The following is a 22,022-nucleotide window of genomic DNA, read 5'->3' on the forward strand; positions in this document are numbered from 1 at the left end:
TTATGTAGCTCTTAGGGCCCAAAAGAACGACAACGTGAAAAACGAAAATCACCAGAAAAGTGCCGCTGCCAACCTATGCATTTGGAAGATTACTCAATATGGCCGTCAGCAGAGTACCGTTATAGCGGTGCCGGACAGGGAAGCTGTCAGCATCAGATTCCGGGTGCAGATACCGAAACGACGGTGGTTTCGCACAGCGGATGGCACAGGAGTTGGGGCGCTTCGCGGGAACATAGAATAATAATAACCAGCTGACTATTATCTGACTATTTATTATTCTATGGCGGGAATATGTGAACAATACCTCTATGAAGCGTGTGGCTCGCTTTCAGTTCCCGAAATCCCGACCCGTGTCAGGTGCCAGTCAATAGTCGCAAATACCTAGAGCTAATGTAAATCGCTTGCAAATCAAAAATTTTTCGACTTAAACGAGAATCAAACAGACTCATTTTAAAGAGCGCAAAATTTCCTTTCAATCAGTATCAAAAAATTCGTAAAAAAAAAAAATTCCTGTGACCGAAAAATGGGTTTTAAAAAAACCGTGGCAAAAATTCTTACGATCTATGACCTTTTTTTTCTCATTTTCCCTTAAAACTGTCAATTTTAGGGAAAATGTCTAAGGACATTTTTGAAAGGCCATAAAATTTTCTATCAGATCGTTACACAAAATTTTAGAAAAAGTAATATCTGAGGACGAAATCATATGGATTTTAAAAACGGTCGCGGCAAAAATTCTTATGATGAGAAACCTTTTTTCTCATTTTTCTTTTAAACCGTCGACTTTTGAGGAAAATGTCACAGGGTCTTAAAAGAGGACGTAAAATTTACTATCAGTTCATTTCAGAAAAAATACAAAACCAAAAATTCTTGTAACCAAAAATGAGGCCTTTAAAGAAAGCCGCGGCAAAAATTCTTATGATGAGAGACCTTTTTTCTCATTTTTCTTTTAAACCGTTGACTTTAGAGGAAAATGTCAAAGTCCCGTTTTGAAAGGGCGTAAAATTTACTACTTTTTACTATACTAGACAATGATCCTTTTTAAAAGCTTATCTTCAGATCCTTTACTAAAATTGGTATTCGGTAAGATGCCAAAAGTGAAGTGACAGAGGTTCATTGCTGAATGCCGTGATCACTGAATCTTTGGGGTCCAACCATGCAGGGTCTTCGGAAAGATTTGGTTTGCATCGTACCTTTCCCCTCAGAAATGCAGCTGAAGACGATGAAAAGTAACTATAAACACGTGCTTACCCAATCGGCCCTTTTAGTATCACGTAACCAACATCAATCAAAGACATTATGACTTCACTTTACACCACAAGAGCTGATAAGAATTATACAACCACCTTCCTTTACTTTTTCCCGCGGCAAAAGTTATTGTTTACGTCATCCGAGCGCCTTAACTCCTGTGCAATCCGCAGTCGCGCCACCACCATCGTTTCGAAATCTGCACCCGGAAACTGATGCTGACAGCTCCCGTGTCCGGCATCGCTACACGGTCTGATCAAGCCTAACCTTCAAATTGTCAAGTTGTCTATACTCTTCCTTTTTAGGTACTCTGGTGTTCACTTATTACTTCACAAAACAACGTGTAATTTTAAAAGCCGGAAATTGAAAAAAAAAAATAGATAACAATCTTAATTTAACACGAACTTGTTCACTTCTCAGAATGTATCTAATTTATTCAAGAGCCGATAACCTAATATAGTCCAGTCAATTTAGCTCTAAATCAGGGTCATCTGGGAAAATCTATATATAGGTTTTTTTGCGGAAACATGTTGCATTAGGCTACCAGAACAACATATCAAAAGTTTACCGAAATCGGCTGTCCGCTAAGGCCGCCATCTTGAAAAAAGGGGGCGGGGGGCAAAATACGCCGCCGGCAACCGGTTTTTAGCTTATATCTTGAAAAATATCAATCCTACGGACAAATGTCAAGGAACTTTTTACAAAGATCAGAAAATTTCCTATTAAAAACACTATACATTTATCAAATTGCGACTTCTGGTTCGTGAGATATGGCGGTAGTTTCCTGCGACTAGGAAAGTCAAATCTTGCGAGAAATCGCGTTTTTTCAACAAAATCTGAATTTATCTTAAAAACGGCGAGTCTGAGGCAAAAAAGTGTTCTCACCGGAATGAAAGAGCATAAAATTTCCATGCTAAAAATGCTTACGAATTCACTAGGGGGTCCGCCCCCGGAGCGCTATGCGGTCCGAACCAACGGCCGCTACTACGCGGTGAGGCTCGGCTTGGCCGCGCCATGAATTGTTGCGGTCCAAGATGAAACAGCTTCACCTTTTTGGTAGATTTACCGCGATGGTAAGTTACATTATCCATTTAAATATCCATTTAAATATGTACTCATTTCCTTTCATCATGAACCTCCCCCCCCCCCTTATGTAATTCTAGTTGTATTGTTAATACCTACCTGTCAACGGTCACGATTGAAGATAATGTTATAATGTTATGCTTTCTTCTTCAAATACAATTTATGTCAAACAACAAATCTTATTTTTTCAAAGTAACTAAAAGCAAATGAATGAATACAAAATATAGAAATAGGAATAAGACAAGCATTTCTTCGTTTATTACCTTAAGCGGTGGAATCGTTTATTAGCTACCCATATGATGAAAAGCATGACGGTCTTGAAGGTTCAATTGTCTTGATGGATACGAACAAAAAGCGCAACAGATTCTACAAAAAGCGTTGAAAGATGACGACGTTATAGCCATAAGTAGTGTCCTGCTTTAATATTTTTGAGGACACTCCTCTATCCGTGGCCCAGGACTTGCTTCCATCTAATGAAAAGAATGAGGCGCGTTTGATTTGCTTGCTATTGAAACACTTTACTACAGGGAGTCCAGTCAAAGTATCTCAAGCAGAGGACGATGCGGATACTCTCATCGTAAATGAAGCTATCAGTTTGCCGAGAGGAACGAAGAAACAAGTTGTTATCGTTGGTGAAGACATCGATCTTCTTGTTCTAATGGGCCAGTTGCAAACTTTTGCTAGAGCAGAATGAAGAGTTGTTTCCCATAGATAATGCCTCAAAAATCACGATGAGCGCATCGGCAAAGTCTGAAATGCACTCATAAATTCACAATCTGCGTAAGAAATTTGCGTTATTTTGAGCTTCCCGCTTCAAAAACGATACTACTGCACAGGTGAACATTTTGTTAGAGGAGTCGCTCCATCGTCGGCAATATTCATCATGGCCGACGCTTGCGCAGTTCCTCGCGTAATTCGAGGAGAACTCAAGGTCAATTAAGGCGGGCGAGGAAAATATGAACGTAAACACGCCGATTGTTATCTGGTTTAATCCTGTTTAGGTGTTATCTCGTTCCATCACACGTGTTTTGGCGGACTGGCGTCGGCCATGATGAGTATTGCCGCCAATGGAACGACTCCTCTAACAAAATGTTCACCTGTACCGTAGTATCGTTTTCGAAGCGGGAAGCTCAAAAAATCGCAAATTTCTTACGCAGATTGTGAAGTTATGAGTGCATTTCAGACTTTGCCGATGCGCTCATCGTGATTTTTGAGGCATTATCTGTAGAAAACAACTCTTAGTTTTGCTCTGGCAAAAGTTTGCAACAGGCCCATAATAGCTTTGACGCCTGCATCAAGCTTCGTCCTACTACTCAAACCAGGTAAGGTTAGTGCAAAAATGCAGCCCAAAGTTTTAGCTCAAATCAATTGCGAACATCGAATGCTTTGAAGGACAGCATTCTGTTTATCCATGCCGTCAATGGATGTGATACCACTTAAGCATTTCGTGACAAGGGCAAAGGCATATTTATTAAACTGTTAGAAAAATGTGGCGAAGTCTCTCGTATTGCTGAGAAATTTGATGAAACCGACTGCACTCAAGATGAGCTTTGTCAAGCGGGTGAGCAGCTCGTTCTTTTGCTGTACGGTGCTAAAAAATCAGTTACTGCTTTGAACAAATGCAGATTTCAATGTTTTAATCTTGCTGTGGCAAGGCAAAAAACTGAGGTGAAACTGCAAACGTTGCCTCCGACTTCAGATGCGTGCAAACAACACTTCTTTACGTGTATATTATCAAGTTTAACTCTGGAGAGGAAGAAAACTGAATCCCAAGGAATGGGGGTGGAAATCTTCGGAACACAGGCTTCTCCCTGTGCCTATGCTCAACCCGCCTGCCCCCCAAGAACTTTTACAAATCATCTCATGTACATGTTCGAAAGGATGTAGTAACCGCTGCTGTTGTAAGAGAGCTGGTCTACCATGCAGTGACATTTGTCTACATTGTTTCTGCTTGGGATGCAGTAATCGAGCAGAAACACTGATCGAGGAGGAAGCAGAGGATGAATAATTTAAACTAGCAACCGCCGCTTAAGGTGATTCGATGGACGCCATATATCGTGTCAGAATGGCATGCGATATATCGCATCAATTGGTTCCATTTTTTCAGCTACTCGTCATTTTTCTCCAAATTTGAGATCGCAATTCTGTTTTCAGGAGACTATAAAGCACTCAGTTACCAATTTTAACAAAGAAATTCAACGTAATAAAGGCGTGGTTTTTTCAGAGAGAAAACATCGCATACGAAACCTACTGATATGGAAACTGCATTCGAATACGATATTTTCTCTCTAAAAAACCACACCTTTTTACGTTGAATTCCTTCGTTAAAATTGGTAAGTGAGTGCTTTAGTCTCCTGACAACAGAATTGCGATCTTAAATTTGGAGAAAAATGACGAGTAGCTGAAAAAATGGAACCAATTGATGCGATACATCTCGCATGCCGTTCTGACACAAAAAATGGCGTCCATCGAATCACCTTAAGGTAATAAACGAAGAAATGCTTGTCTTATTCCTATTTCTATATTTTGTATTCATTCATTTGCTTTTAGTTACTTTGAAAAAATAAGATTTGTTGTTTGACATAAATTGTATTTGAAGAAGAAAGCATAACATTATAACATTATCTTCAATCGTGACCGTTGACAGGTAGGTATTAACAATACAACTAGAATTACATAAGGGGGGGGGGGAGGTTCATGATGAAAGGAAATGAGTACATATTTAAATGGATATTTAAATGGATAATGTAACTTACCATCGCGGTAAATCTACCAAAAAGGTGAAGCTGTTTCATCTTGGACCGCAACAATTCATGGCGCGGCCAAGCCGAGCCTCACCGCGTAGTAGCGGCCGTTGGTTCGGACCGCATAGCGCTCCGGGGGCGGACCCCCTAGTGAATTCGTAAGCATTTTTAGCATGGAAATTTTATGCTCTTTCATTCCGGTGAGAACACTTTTTTGCCTCAGACTCGCCGTTTTTAAGATAAATTCAGATTTTGTTGAAAAAACGCGATTTCTCGCAAGATTTGACTTTCCTAGTCGCAGGAAACTACCGCCATATCTCACGAACCAGAAGTCGCAATTTGATAAATGTATAGTGTTTTTAATAGGAAATTTTCTGATCTTTGTAAAAAGTTCCTTGACATTTGTCCGTAGGATTGATATTTTTCAAGATATAAGCTAAAAACCGGTTGCCGGCGGCGTATTTTGCCCCCCGCCCCCTTTTTTCAAGATGGCGGCCTTAGCGGACAGCCGATTTCGGTAAACTTTTGATATGTTGTTCTGGTAGCCTAATGCAACATTTTTCCGCAGAAAAACCTTCCATTAATAGATTTTCCCAGAAAAATGCTAGATTGGCTGGACTAATACTCAGCGATAAATAACCTGGTTTAAGGTACATTTTTGTAAGTTTAAGGCGAAGAAGATGATTTTTCTCATTGATTCAACCGATGTTCTTTAAAATATCTACAGTTTGATGTTCAGTTTTGCTTGATTTTAATTTTAATCTAGAAGAAGGATCAGCTACTGGAAAGGCAGCTTTGTCAAAGGATCCCAGACGTTTAAAGAATATTGCCTGATGATTAATATTTCCTGAGTTGTTTATTTTTATGGCATTATTTACTAAATTCCCTGTTTCGTCAATCTTACCTAGTTTAAATTTACATCAACATTTACATATTTCAGATTAGAATATACTATGGAACTATGCCTAGTTGTCTTGGAGCTTGACTTAATGGGAAAGCGTTTGCAAATTACATTTATGTTCTGGGATTTTTCTTCCTCTGCTGGGCTAACCTTTTTTAAAATATTCACCTTTGCACCATGCATTGACATTATTCTCTCTTGGAATTAGATTACCAAGATGTATGACGATTTTCCTTTTCCCTTTGTCGCAAACCATCTTTTAACTTCAATTGAACTGAGCAAGATTCTCAATTTTTGTACTTTCTTGTAAGATTTATCACGCCTAGATTGGCTTTGAGGATAGCTTCATTTATCTCTTTAACCATCAAGTCATTACGATAATTTTTGCGATATGGAATATTGAATTTAATTACATTTGTTTTTTCATGATATTTTACAAAGTTTTCTACCTGACTAATAATTGAATTTTCGGTAGTTGTCTTAAAATACAAATCATTGGCCCCTGCACTGACTACAATGGTATCTTTCTCAGTCAATTCTGGAATTTTTGTATCTAGTATAGTTTTTGTAGGTGCCCCGCCTTTCACATATGCTTCAACTGCAAGCTGTGTGTTTTCTGAATGCATTATTTTACCTATATTTCTTACATGGCTACCTTCTATTATTACTACTTTCCTCATTTTTTGCCTGAGGTTTTTGCTGTCATAATTTATATCCACTGCACTCGTGTTTCTAAATTTTCTAAAGATACAAGAGTTTCTGAGACTTGGCTCTTCTTCATTTGATTTATGGCCTTTCATTATCTTGTTCGGTTTGAATTTCCTAATTTGCTTAATCAGAGCATTTACTCTCAATTCACTCTTATCTAGTGAATTTTCTTTCAGCTTCAATTTTCCATCTGGTGATTTTATTTTTCCACTCAATGTTATATTCGTCTCCGATAAATATTTGTTTCTTTCTTCAAGAGTTATAATTAATTCCTTAAGTTCCACGATATCATCAATCAATGCATCTCTTTGATGAAGTAAATCATTCGTGAGCTGTGTCGCCGGCATTGCATGTTGTTACCGTTGTTCATTTGGAGTTGATGAGTGTTCATTTGGAGTGATGGGTGGTATATCGTTATCCGTTGAAGGGGCGGGCGGCTCGGGCACTGCTCGGGCATCACGCTTGAATTCTGTCGCTAGAGGTCGTTGGGTTTTCCGAAGGAGATAGTACTGTTGCCTGCTTCTTTATATTCCTCTTCCCAACATTTATCAGTCGGCTGCTGCTTGGATTGCTACTGGTGCTAGATGTTGTTTTTGACCGACTGCTGCATGGCGGAATTTTACGAACTTGCGGTGTAGACAGATCATGTATCACGGTAGGGGCAACACTCATAGTCAGAGACAATAGACCCTCCCCCTCCACCAGTATCTTGGCCATTGTGGAAGCTTTTACTTTCGGGACTTCAACATTCTACTGTTGACTTACCTACATTTTTGGGGTACCTCTGCAATTTCATGAAAAAACTGACTATGTCTACGGGTTAGTCTAGAGCAATAGATATGATGGAATCGAACAGTTTCAGCATGAAACATCTTCAACATACCCTAAATTTTGTGAGTCAGCTCCCCAAACACTTTCAGGTACAGCGAAACAACGTAAACAAACAGCACTGCCACTCGGTACCTGGGAAGGTAGGTACTCAAAAGTGCTCCGCGCGCCGCACTTGCCATGCTTGTCGCATGTTTATTGAATGAATGATCTTCATGAATGGAGGTGATCTTTCACAGGAGTCTCCTCTGTAGTATTAACTATCGACCTACATCTTAAAATCGGACTTTCCCGGTCTTCGAGGCCGCCTTTGCACTGAAAATGACATCGGGTCAAAATCAAATTTTGCACACTTATTCAAGAAGGCTGTCCATTACCTAAATTAAGAGAAACCCTGCTCCATAGTACCGTATTGTGCAATACTGTGCACGACTTGTGTAATTTGTGCATGCTTTTACAAGGTTTACAAAGTAAGATGGTGCGATCTCTTGCACCTTGGCTCATAATACCCCTTGGCTTTCCACCAGGAACTTGTGGGCCACTGAATGACAGTCCGTGGTCATTAAACGTTTCTCGGCGAAAGAAAACAAAAACTTGTGAAGACATGTTGTAAAAGCAGTTGAAGTATTTTTATTCCCTTGTAATTTACATAATTAAAAAATAAAGAAGGTTACATCTGAGACTTTCGTGGTGTTTTTGCATGTGCTATGTATGGAAAGTATGAGTGGCAACTTTTGTATAATTTTGAAAAATTTGAAGGTTTAAAAATTGGAGTGGTAAGCGTCATTGAAGCTTGTGCTTGTCATCTGATCCAGTTGTAGAGCTTGGTGCAAACGGGGTTTAGTATTATAGCGCGAGGCAGCCGCACTAGAGCAATCAGCGTCATCGCCTCTCCATTTCTAATGGCCCCGAGTCCAAACCTCTCATCTCATAATCGTGAATTTCATATTTTCAAGCCGTTTCCCGCCTTCAGTTGCCGACATTATCGCGTCAAACCATCTGAGGACCACCGCTGAGCAATCCTATAAAAATTCTTAATAATCGAATAACGACCTGCGGCACAGTTGCCAATATGCATCATAAGCCCGGAGTCTCCTTGGCAACCATATTTTGGCCTCAGGTGACCTTGGCAACCTCTGGCGGGGTAATGACGGTCTGAATTGAGTTATAGATAGAGAGCCTCCTCTAAACCCTCGGCCCCGGGTGGGCGCGGCTGGCGCTCGTATGAAGCGGGACGTGCGGGCTGAGGCTGCTTAACTCAACGCACGAATAAATTGACCAGAGTATTACGAGTAAGCAAGCGCTCGGTCAGCTGTTTTTAGTGCAAATACTTTGTAAAAATACGCTGTTCATGAAAATCAGGGCTGCCGCTTTACATTTTCGAAATTAATACGACCTCCTTCGATTCGGCATTCGAGTTTTTATTAGGGCATTCCCAGCACCCCTTGCTAAAAATGAGTGTAATGTAAGCATAGTGATAGCGATGTGCTAGCAGTAAAGTTTAAAGTATAACATTAGGAGTACTATAATGTGTGAGTGTTAGATCGGATAGTGATACCTAAATTCATCGATCATAACCTGATGGGTCTGTTGCAAGCTAGAGATGCAGCTGACTGAGTACACTTTCGTAGAGTAAATTCGCTCAAAAATCACGTTGGGCACATAAAAAAAAGTCTGAAATGCGGGCAGTGTATCTCTTACTAAGTATTTTGACCCACGACTCCAGCTACAGGTTTTTGGTAGGTCTTCATGAGCCAGGGGAAATGTAGAAAACAAGCTTCACTGCGTTACGTTGCTCGGTTCTCTATCAAAAGCATCATTTATTTAGCAGGAAACTAGACGACGCGATGCGGCGTGAAATGGAATTGACCCAGCGCCAATTTAGGACAGGGCCCCCCACCACAACGTGATCCTTTTTCTTTTTTACCATGGTAGAAAATGCTAAAATGTCGCCCTGCTTATAAAAAATAATTTTCTTCCGTTTAATAAAAAACAAATACCTCTTTGAATATTCCCTGTAATTGCTTTAGTGCCTATCGTAAGCGAAAATTAATGAAGTTTCCTAAGGAAGATTTTTTTTTTTTTTTTTGATGGGGGGGGGGGGGGGCGCACCACAAGTTCACCTCGGGCCCACATCACCCTATATATCCGGCGGTGTTAATCTGATTCTGGTTAATCTGTCCGTGTGTACTTGAAAAGAATTAGAATGCTTAGAGAAATAAGTATTGAAGATGGTATTTTTAACCTGCGGCTGCTGTGGTTGATTTCAGTTTCAGTGGACAGAGCTGCATGAGATGCTTCCATCTGGAACTTCTCTCGCGAAACGTGCTGCAGGTGGAGACGGAGAGCTTGGACAAGTGTTACACGACGCTCGAGGCGGCCGAAGCTACATGCCCCGGCCTCAAGCCCAATCCCCGTCCCGCGCACAAGCTCAATAGCCACCACCCTCGGCCTCGGCCTCACCACCAACCTCTCCACCAGCAGATCATCCTCTACAGTAAGTATTAACCTGTCAGAGTTTTTCAATTCCTTGATTAATCGATCAATCGATTTTTTGGATAATCGGAAATTCAGTAACCTATTAATAATCGATCGATCAATCGATGAATGTAATAATCGATGAATCAAAATTCATCGGTGCATGTGCAAATTAACTACTTGTACCTTGTGATTTCCGCCAAGGCTCCCAAGACCAAATCAGCATTTGCGCTGAATCTGAGGCCCAAAAGTCACGTCTGCTGACCATTTTCGACGATCGATCAGCGAATTTCTGCACAGTTCCCATCATATGTTCTCCTGAAATCCTGGTTTTCTAAAAATGATAAGCACTTTTTGGCCTTGAGCTGAAATATTTATCCCTCCAAAGAAACAAAAATAAGACTTTTGTACGAAATTTCGGCCCAATCCAAGAAATGTCATAAAAGGCACCCAAAAAATATGATGGCAGTACCGTTTGGATTTATCATTTAAAAGGAAATGATATCAAAACGGCCCAATTTTCCTCCTTCATGCCCATGCAATATGCCCCAAAGTTTTTCACACAAAAAAATTAAGTACCCATAAGGTATGATGACCTGAACACGTTTTGATCCATCGCTTTAAAGGAGTATGATAACAAATCGGCCCAACTTCTCTGAATTATGCCCATCCCTGATCAATAACTTTTTCGAGACCTTCCAACTCATCGCTGAAAAAACACTGATCTATTACTTGACCCCTGCCCCTGCCGTAATGAGAAATTAGGGCAGATTTGCGCAAACATAAGAAGTATACAGGGTGTACCAAAAGTCCGTCCCACCCCTGCTAACTTTTGAACGAATTGAGCTAGGGTAATGAAACTTTGGGAATGTTCCTATCTCAAACGGGACCATCTTTTGGGGGGGTCAAAATTTTGGTTCCCCCTCGGGGGGGGGGGGGGGGCGCGGGGGCCCCCAACTTTTTTTTTTCAAATGGCAACCCCTATCTTGTGATACCGCATTCGAAAGAGCATACGAATCTAAGAATTTTGGCGCAAACCGCAGATCAATATCTTAATTTTTGACCGAGTTATGATAGGTCAAAGGTCACATTTGACCTATTTTCAAAAAATCATAACTCCGGTTCAAATTATCGTAAGGAAAAAAATAAAACGGGAAATTTTACCAAATTGTGTCCGCTTTTAAGTAAAAATTGCAGAAATCACTTCGATTTAATTTTAAGGGGAGGCTCGGACCCCCAAATACGTCAATTCAAAGGTCATTCAATTTTCCCTCGAAATAAGCCAATTTCCCCTAGATTTGCCTCCACATTATCTCAGTAAGGTCAAAATCAGTTCAACATTACGTTGGCAAGTCCCCAAATTTCGGGAAAAGTTAAAAAAAAAAACGAAATTTAAGGTGATAAAATTTGACCGTTTAAATTTTTTTTTTTTAACTTTTCCCGAAATTTGGGGACTTGCCAACGTAGTGTTGAACTGATTTTGACCTTACTGAGATAATGTGGAGGCAAATCTAGGGGAAATTGGCTTATTTCGCGGGAAAATTGAATGACCTTTGAATTGACGTATTTGGGGGTCCGAGCCCCCCCTTAAAATTAAATCGAAGTGATCTCTGCAATTTTTACTTAAAAGCGGACACAATTTGGTAAATTTTCCCGTTTTATTTTTTTCCTTACGATAATTTGAACCGGAGTTATGATTTTTTGAAAATAGGTCAAATGTGACCTTTGACCTATCATAACTCGGTCAAAAATTAAGAAATTGATCTGCGGTTTGCGCCAAAATTCTTAGTTTCTTATGCTCTTTCGAATGAGGTATCACAAGATAGGGGTTGCCATTTGAAAAAAAAAAGTTGGGGGCCCCCCGCGCCCCCCTGAGGGGGGACCAAAATTTTGACCCCCCAGAAGATGGTCTCCTTTGAGATAGGAACACCCTTAAAGTTTCATTACCCTAGCTCTATTCGTTCAAAAGTTAGCAGGGGTGGGACGGACTTTTGGTACACCCTGTATAAGCTTTCACCTAAGAATTTGAAACGACATGTCTTAAAAAATTGAAAATCTTGAGGAAGAATAGGCCAAGAAGGTACGAACACGAGTTGTAAATAGCTTTGATCTCGTCGCTTACGAAGCAATGCGCTATTCAGAATGCTTTGATAAGTTGTATCATGGTTTTTATCATGATTTTCCATATACTAAAGGGGATATTATAAATCTGAATGAAGAATTAGAAAAGCTTTTAACGTACCTCCGTGTAATGATAACCCGTTTTTAAACTAACTAATGGTAATTATAATAGTGATTAACTCAAGTAGATTATGGGTTTTTTCATGAGCGATAAGTTTGAATATATGCGTGGAAAAACGTTAATATCTTGTGAGTTAGAATAAACTTTCAATAATTTTCGTTGCTTTAAGCATTTCTACGTGAAATTTGAATGAGAAATCATATTTAATAATGCTTTAATTGGCGCCTTGTTCAGTTATTTACTATTTTATTACCTGCTGCGCCTATGACGACGACGAATGACCAGGGCCTGACGAGTCGAGCCCACAGGTTCTGTGGATGTTGTAGTGATAGTATTTATTGGATATTGTAAATAGGCAAGCACGTCTTGGAAACGACACCTCATGCGTTTTCAAACTTCCCCCTCGAGTGGTCCCCCGCTGACGTCATGCGCAGTGGAGGTCTTATTTTCGTTTTCGGAAGGACTGACGTAACCTCTTTAGGCCATGACGAATGACGACTCTTCGTAGTTCTCAAGTCCCAAAGACTACGCGGGGGGACGGACGCGAACGGTTCGAACGGAGGGCAGCGCGGCGTTCTTATCAATTACACAAGTCGTTGTTACGGAAAAAACCACATTGCCGGCCGTGGACGAGGACGAGGGTAACGAGGCCTTTAGTGGCAGTTAATAACTGATTGCTCCCTCTTATTCCTCCTTCGTGGGAGGAGAGGTGGGGTTGGCCGCGTCTATTCTCACCGCGGCGCAGCGGCGGGGCGAAGCGAGGCTTCGGCGGATTCAATTATATTTTTACCGAAAATCGATGAGTTCTCGTCCAGAGCACCGAACCCGACGACATGACCAAGGCCGCCGAAACATGGAAACACCCAGACATGCTCCCGCTCCGGTCTCTAGAGCGTTTTCGATGCCGATGCCGCCAAGAATCCGTCGGGCCGGAAAGCCTACAAGACAGAAGACACGGTCTTCCCTTCCCCCCTCGCGTTCAAGTCTCCACGCATCTCACCCGTCCCGCGTTCGCCGCTGCCACCTTCAGCCTCAGCCGAGACGTAAGGGAACAAACTCTTGCCTGTAGTGACCACACTGTCAATACCTCAAGTCTCCCCAAAAACTTTCCAACCACGGCACTGGCCGAGTCGTGTAACAGCCGCTTGAATTGGGAAGAAAAACCATGAAACTCTCATGAAAACGGGACAAAACGGGGGAACCCCGTGGGATCAGTGTGGCGTTTCGGTGGTGCTAAAGTCCGATTACTTGGGTGAAGGGGTCCCTCCCTCCCCCCCCCCCCCCCCCCGGATGGAAACGGTCATGGATTTTGGTCACAGAAGTGGGAAAGCGGGGAGATTACTCCACCCTTGAACACTTTCAAACGGTCTCAAAACATAGCCGAACGGACTCATGAGCAAAATATAAATAGCCGTCAAGGGGAGGGGCGACTGTGGCGATCGCCCAACATAAGATATATTTTTTTATAGTAAGTGCTGCAGAAGGGTTGGTAATTTTCCTTTAATATAATTTTCAAGTTTCATGTAACTAGTCAGACTGATATTTGTCACCAAGACACATAAAATTTAGAAAATTTTCGTCTCGGTGACCTTAAAATGCATTTAAAATTGAGTCAATTTCCAAAAAATTTTGGGAGAAGTTTCTTGGACCACCCTTCGTTCAAACTTCCACTCCCCGATAGGTATAGTCAGGGTTGGAGATTGGGTACCATTTTCAGCGGGAGCCAGGCCCCCCTTTGAATATAATTTAGCTCCGCCTACATTTTGTTAGGGGGAGGGGGCACCATAGCCCCGGGCCCCCACCACCTTTCCAAATCCAACGCTGGGTGTATACAGGGTGGGCCAGAAGTTCCAGGACGGTCGGCTAACTTTTGAACAGCTGCTCGTAGAAAAATGAAATTTTCACTCTCTGACGATACTCTGTGGACAAGACAGACATATGTTTCGATAAAGTTTCTCTGATGAAGTATTAATTTAACCCTTTGACGGCCGCGTTAGGAATACGGCCGCCGATAGTGGCGCTCTCTGTCAAGGATAAGATAAAGATGTAGTTCATATTTTTGCCGACAGAGTGGGAGTGCGCATATGCTGTATGCTTAATTTCATTGAAAAACAAGGGAGCTAGAGCGGGAAATACGAACGCGAGGCGCAGCACGAGAATACTCGGGCGTGGTCTGTGACGGTGGCTTGCCGCAACCCGAGTATTCTCGGGCGTGGTACTCAAAGGGTTAACGGAGGATTTATTCGAAAAAGAGAGTACCCATTCCGGCATTTACTCATACTCAGGGGTTTGAGGAAGACCTGCATTAGCCTTATAATACGTTAGACAATCCTGTAACTCTCAAGTCTAGTGTTACAGAACATATACAGGGTGGGCAATAAGAAGTATTACGGGACAGCCGGCTAACTTTTGAACGGCTGCTCGTAGAAAAATGAAATTTTGAGAATGTTTCTAGGTCATTGTAAGCTACATTCTTGCGTATGCATTTCGGGGGTCCGCGCAGGCGCCCGGGGGTGGACTCCCGAAATGCATATGGAAGAATGTAGCTTACAATGACGTAGAAACATTCTCAAAGGACTATGTGCAAAAGGGGCCATTTGGGGATCGGGGCGGATACCTTTGAGACTTGCCCTATTCATTCACCTAACAATGCCCCATCTTTTCCCAAAGTTTCAAGCCTCCCAAAAATTTTGGGGAGAAGCGGCGAGGAGTCAAAGTTAAAAACCGGCCAAATTTTCGCGACTTTATTGCTCGAAAACCAAGAAGTTTTGAAAAACGCGGTTTAAACGAGCGTATTCAGCGTGACGAGAGCTTTCAGAAAATGTATAACATCATAGAGTTTTGTCAACTTCAGCTCGAGTTATCGCCTCCGAAGTGCCGGAACGCTCAAAAATGACCCCTTATTTTTTCACGTTCGGGCCGATTTAAAAGAAAGCCATTTTTTAATTTTGATGAAAAACTCATATGTTGTTCCTGACTTTCTGTATCCCCTCTAGCTCTTTACCGCATGCGGGGGAAATGTTTTGGTCGCGAGTTATAAGAGCGGAAAGGAGCGAATGTCGGGAAAATCGGCTATTTTAAACTGCGCGCGGCGACGGATCAGGAGACATGTGGCAACTATGCGAGGTCGGCAGAAGAGTTTGATTCGCCGAACTGAGTGGGAGGGGACGTTTTCCTTCCGATCAACGCTTCGCGCGCAGTTTAAAATAGCCGATTTTCCCGACCTCTACTCCTTTCCGCTCTTATAACTCGCGACCAAAACATTTCCCCAGCATGCGGTAAAGAGCTAGAGGGGCTACAGCGAGTCAGGAACAACATATCAGTTTTTCATCAAAATAAAAAAATGGCCTTTTTTTTAAATCGGCCCGAACGTGAAAAAATAAGGGGTCTTTTTTGAGTGTTCCAGCGCTTCGGAGGCGATAACTCAAGCTGAAGTTGACAAAACCCTATGATGTTATACATTTTCTGAAAGCTCTCGTCACGCTGAACACGCTCGTTTAAACCGCGTTTTTCAAAACTTCTTGGTTTTCGAGCAATAAAGTCGCGAAAATTTTGCCGGTTTTTAACTTTGACTCCTAGCCGCTTCTCCCCAAAATTTTTGGGAGGCTTGAAACTTTGGGAAAAGATGGGGCATTGTTAGGTGAATGAATAGGGCAAGTCTCAAAGGTATCCGCCCCGATCCCCAAATGGCCCGTTTTGCACGTAGTCCTTTCATTTTTCTCTACGAGCAGCCGTTCAAAAGTTAGCCGGCCGTCCCGTAATACTTCTTATTGCCCACCCTGTATATGTTCTGTAACACTGGACTTGAGAGTTATAGGGTTGTCTAACATATTATAAGGCTAATGCAGGTCTTCCTCAAACCCCTGAGTGTAAGTAAATGCTGGAATAGGTATTTTCTTTTTGAAATAAATCCTCCGTTAAATTGATACTTGACCAGAGAAACTTTATCGAAACATATGTCTGTCTTGTCCATATAGTACGTAGCGTCGTGATGTGAGTGGGAGAACTGGAACAACTTAAAAGCATTCTTCTGGTCCCGAATTCCGTGACTCCTGTGTCACGCCAGGTCACTTTTTCGATACATAATCGATTGTTTGCGGTGTACGGCCGACGGCCGCCCAATGTAAACAAAGAGGATAGGATTCACCGGGCTCGGGCGCACACCGGGCTCGGAACTCGTCGTCCAGGACATGGTCCCAGCTCTCCCATTCATATTACGACTCTATGTACTCTATGGTCTTATCAAGAGAATGTCGTATCCTTAAACCGAGATGGCAACAAGGTGTCCTTAGTTCCCGAAAATGAAAAGACCTGGGGTCAAGGCCGAAGTAGGACTGGGGAAGGTTGCGTCAAGGAGTGAATGCTCGTAGAAGTTTTTCCTCCTTTTTTCATGGTAGCATCGAGCACTTGTAGCTTGTAGTGGGCGTTCACTGAACCATAAAAAATAATTTGAGACGTCTGATGAGACGCGCCGCCTTTCTCAGCCGCTCGGCAGTTCGACTGTCTTCTGGTGCAATGGTGCATCCGCCCAAACGAATTCACTCCTTTGATACCTAACTCCCGTATCCAATCTTCAAATTTTCTCTCTTAGTTTTTATTTTTGGTAATATTTTGTTGGAAATTAGCTATCCTTTTCACATATGCCATATTAAATTCACCTGAGCGACAAGCTATTACTACTAGGGATCATCGCTTTTTATTAGATTTTACGGACGTTTGAACGCGGAGGTTTTTCTCCATCTTTGACAATCAAGGCCGACTGGAGGACAGGATGAGCTAGACGGTTGATTTCGGTGAGCATACCAAAATGTTGGCCTAAGGCTCGTATTCATTGTCGTTCTTACAATAGATCCATTTGGAGGCCCCATTTGGTTTACACTTGTGCTCAAGGGGAGGTTAAAAGAAGACCTCAAAATGTAAAGGAAAATTTTTGCCAACCTCGAATACGATTCAGCAGTATAACTTAGAAAATGGATCCTTGCAAGGGATTACAATGACTTGCCACTTCAAAAAATCCAAATTACGGAAGAAAAAAGTCTGATTTTAATAAACTTCAAGGACGGTGCGGCGACCTTCTTACCTTTAAATTTACAAAACTACAATATCTTTTCTTTCGTATTTTGTATTTTTTGAAGTGGCGAGTCATTCTAATCTCATTCCGGCAAAAATTGTTCTTTTTATGAAGTCATTTTGAGAGTTTTCTGAAACCTCCCTTCATGTAAATGTAAAACCAAAAGGGGTCTCCCAAGGTACGAGGCATCAAGAAAACTATTCTAATACGACACTGCCATGGATGCCTCGATCCCTGCCAGAACCTCAAAGGTGGAGGAAACTGTCTTCGACGAGATCCGTGGATCTGAGATCCACTTACACAAGCGCATGTTCTTCAACAAGTAGTTGGATTCGCCTTCCTTTCGCTTGCTGTACAAGACTCATAATTGGACGTATTTCTATCAAACAGAACTATGTGCAGGTGGGAAAGATGGAGTGTGCTCGTTAATGCTCGGGCCATAAGAATGATTAGGAAACACAAAGCGCCAGTGACAAATCTGCCGCTCCAGTTGCCGGGCTTCCTCTTTAACTCATGAGCCCTGTCCACAATGCTCTTGACACATGCCCACGGCTCATGGAGTGTGCACATAGTTCCGTTGGACAGAATGTAAAATCCCGTTTTTCTAATTCAGCAAACGGAACTGTGTGCCGACTGAATACAAAACTCATGAGCCGTGGGCATAAGTTAAGAGCGTTGTGGACGGGGCTCATGAGTTAAAGAGGAAGCCCGGCAACTGGAGCGGCAGATTCGTCACTGGCGCTTTATACATAGGCTGTCCCAAAAAGAAGTGGACTGATGCTGTAATTTCCGAACTGATCATTGCAGCGATCTTTTCTTGGTCGCGTTTTAAAGATCAACTCAATACCTATCGATTAAGACCAAGATCATCAAAATCGGTCAAAAATTGACCGAGTTATGACGTTTTCCGTGAGAGGAGTAAAAATTCAGCCTACCGTTTTTTGAAGAAAAAATCATACCGAGAGTTACGCGTGTCAAGCTTCATCTCCACTGTAACTTCTCTCCTGTAATGTTTTCCTTCATCAGTGATACAGTGTCTAGTCGGTGTCCGACTCATGCCGTAACCATAGCGACCAGGGAGGACCGGGGAGACTCGCGCAGAATTCGGCGACAACTTCGCCCGCCAGCGACAGTTTTCGAGTGCGCGCGCTCAGTACAGTGGCAATTTGTTCGTGCCGTTTTCATTCGTTTTTTCGGGATTATGGAAAAGGACAGTGAAATTGTCTGTTCTTTCACAATTTCACTGTGCTTTTCCATAATCCCGAAAAAACGAATGAAAACGGCACGAACAAATTGCCACTGTACTGAGCGCGCGCACTCGAAAACTGTCGCTGGCGGGCGAAGTTGTCGCCGAATTCTGCGCGAGTCTCCCCGGTCCTCCCTGGTCGCTATGGTTACGGCATGAGTCGGACACCGACTAGACACTGTTACCGACAGGTTTTTAGTCATATTGTATCACTGATGAAGGAAAACATTACAGGAGAGAAGTTACAGTGGAGATGAAGCTTGACACGCGTAACTCTCGGTATGATTTTTTCTTCAAAAAACGGTAGGCTGAATTTTTACTCCTCTCACGGAAAACGTCATAACTCGGTCAATTTTTGACCGATTTTGATGATCTTGGTCTTAATCGATAGGTATTGAGTTGATCTTTAAAACGCGACCAAGAAAAGATCGCTGCGATGATCAGTTCGGAAATTACAGCATCAGTCCACTTCTTTTTGGGACAGCCTATGTATTTCCTAATCACTCTTATGGCCCGAGCACTAACGAGCACACCCCATCTTTTCCACCGGCACATAGTTCTGTTTGACTGAAATACGTCCAATTATTCCAAGCGTTAATGGTATCATCGGAGACTTTAACGCGGGGTGAAGAACAAATGCGGCTTCCGCAGTTTCATATTGCGAATGAATTTATCGTCAAATACATCCTTCTCTACAGAAATAAATTCCAGCGGCAAAAAAGAAAGAAGAAGGCAAACGAATAATAATTGTGTGGGTCTTCAAATCTACTTACTTATGGTTGCGCCAATATCGGTCTTTCTCCCGGAAAACGCATTCATGACACCAGACCTCAACTGGTTAAAACCGGTGAGGGGTCTCCCCTGTGCCCCATCAGAGAAGCCTTTTGGGGGTGACGGGCCCCTCAAATCCGGATTTCTCGGGGTCGCTTGCGTATGAAAATATCTTTTTCCGAGCCTCTACCTACGTGAATTTAGCAAACTTCCATTTTTTCATGGGGGCTGAGTCCCCCACCTGTAAGGGTCAGTATTTCGGACAGGGTTGGTTCAATTTTGGATTTCTTGATGGCAACTTGGGTTAAAATTTTCCATTCTTTCCGATTCCGATGAAATATATGTAGTTTCAGAATTTTGACGCGAATCCCGACTTTTGAAGCACAGGGGCCCCCCTATCACGCCTGAAGAGAAGCCGAGGGCTGCGGGACCATGAAATTCAGATTATTTGGGGTCGATTCTGTGTTTGTCACTGCGGTCCTGGACTTCGTCCGACCTAAAATAACCGAGGAAAAGGCCCAGTACGGTAGGTCTGGGCCGATCCTGTACAATGTGCATACGTTAAACTGAAGGGAGTTCAATGAAGTACAACCGTCAGGGCCTAGAAACCAAGGATTCTGACAAATATTGTGCATTGAATCTCGATCCTTTTTTTCTTCCAGAATCGAAGGAGGTAGGAAGTGAGGAAGTTAGAAAAGACTACTGTCCGATCAACGGGAAATTTACATTCATCTATAACATCAATGATGGATCCGAGAACAATACGGAGTGCATGATTGCCGTTTCTGAGCTGGACAACTGTCCCAATGGATCCGAACTCAATCTCCGCTTCCGGAAGTGCTCTTTCGATAATCATGGTAAAATTATTTCTATTCTATTAAGTATCATTATCTTTATTTTAATTTTTATATATTACGTCCTTTACGCAGTGGAGGGTTCTTTAAAGAATCCGAGATCGATTGTAACCCCTTGTTAAACCCCACGAATTTTTAATTATTGTAAATGTTTTCAAATGCTCCATCGAATTTCTTTAATTTTCTCCGATGGTAGGCAACTTAAAATCAAAACCCTAAAAGGAGGGGTATCGATAAGGGCCTTTTTTGCCCCCCCCCCCCTCCCTAGAATCTGGAAGTTTATGCGGGTTTTCCAAGTTTACTCAGAGTAGTTTACGGATATAATCAAGATTTGGTCCATAGGCTACTGGATACGTGTTAAACGGTTGCCTGAACATACGTCTGCAGGCGCATTTTTGGTTTCTATACTACTTTGTGGCTGTTTAGACACCGAGCGCATCGTCTAACTAAAATGAGCTTTTAATATGTTATCAAGGAGGCTTTAGGACACATTTTAAACTTGGTTCGGTTTTAGTTAGATGATGCGCTTATAGGTGAATTTTTTTTTTTCAAATGTCGAATGTAATAGATGTAATAGAAAAACACGCATTTTCGATAAAATACGCCTGCAGACGTATGTTCAGGCAACCGTTTAACACGTATCCAGTGGCCTATGGTGATTCCACATCATGATTATTTGCGTAAACTACATTGAGTCAACTTGGAAAACCCGCATAAATTTCCAGATTCTAGGGGGAGCCAAAAAAGGTCCTCGGGGGGGGGGGGGGGGGGGCGGCAAAAAGGCCCCTATCGATACCCCTCCTTTTGAGCGCTGTATTGACAAGTGACCACCCTAGTAACAAGGCGGATAAAGAATAGAGTCCCTTTATACCCAGAGTTAAGACCACTCAATTCTGGTTGGCCATCGTTTCACAAAAGTGTGCACCCAAACGAACGATGTAACGGGATAAGGAATCCTGCGATGTCTGTCATCCAAAAACTCCAACATCCTTACAACTGATCAAATCCTGACCAAAGAAATTGCAATAAAAAAAATGAGATTGATTTGTGAATAATTTCTTAATCTATTTTCCTTATGGTGCGATGAAAATAACAATGTGCTCTTGATAAATCACAATTAGGTTATGTTTTCATTATTTTTCTTCACATTCGAGCCAACGCAAAGACATAAAGACGGAGCGCTAAAAGCAAAAAATGAAGCTTCTTTTCAATCACCTCTACTATTGGCTATAGGATTGGCGGCGAAATTGGGACAAGTTTGAAATTCAAATATAGGGCGGGAACTAAATAAAATTGCGGAAACAAAGTATTTTAGGTTGATTTTTTCCCAAATTCACTTACACACTCATATTTGTATAACTTTAGGTTAGTTTTGGTCCGTCGTCGACCGATTAATTTCATTTGGGAGTAACTGTCATCTACGACCGTAACGGCCTGTTTGAACCGGCAGAACCACCATGAGCAGAAGAAAAACTAACTTTATCTGATATTACTGCCTGTTACCGAGCAAAAGTAGGTGTATTATAATAGGACGCAGTCCCAACTTTCTTAAAATATTCGCTTTAGGCATTTAAAATACGTTTCGAAGAAGAAATGTGGAAAAATCAAGAGGACAAGTTCAAATCAAATTTCCGTTTGCCGCCATGGATTCCCGCGCTCATTTACACACTCACACAAGCACCCAGCGCCAAACCAGGCTTCACTTTTTCCCCGTGCTTTTAGATACGAGCACTCCGTCTTTATGTCTTAGAGCCACCGCCGTCTTGGTGCACACTTTTGTAACACTATAAGCGAGAACCAATCAGAATTGGATTTTTTAAGCCATTTTAAGCCCAACCAGAATTGAGTTGT

General features: G+C 42.1%; 1 protein-coding gene across 3 annotated transcripts in view; it reads left to right on the forward strand.

The window, feature by feature from the left end:
* LOC109043984 (uncharacterized) overlaps positions 1-22,022 on the forward strand; it is a 247,270-nt gene that overhangs the window by 168,217 nt on the left and 57,031 nt on the right. For all 3 annotated transcript variants that reach the window (XM_072306298.1, XM_072306299.1, XM_072306300.1), the window contains 2 exons: positions 9,780-10,006; positions 19,980-20,174. In XM_072306298.1, coding sequence (XP_072162399.1) covers positions 9,780-10,006; positions 19,980-20,174 — 422 coding nt within the window. The remainder of the gene's footprint in view (positions 1-9,779; positions 10,007-19,979; positions 20,175-22,022) is intronic.

This window comes from Bemisia tabaci, chromosome 1, assembly GCF_918797505.1.
Source record: "Bemisia tabaci chromosome 1, PGI_BMITA_v3".
Lineage (NCBI taxonomy): Eukaryota > Metazoa > Arthropoda > Insecta > Hemiptera > Aleyrodidae > Bemisia > Bemisia tabaci.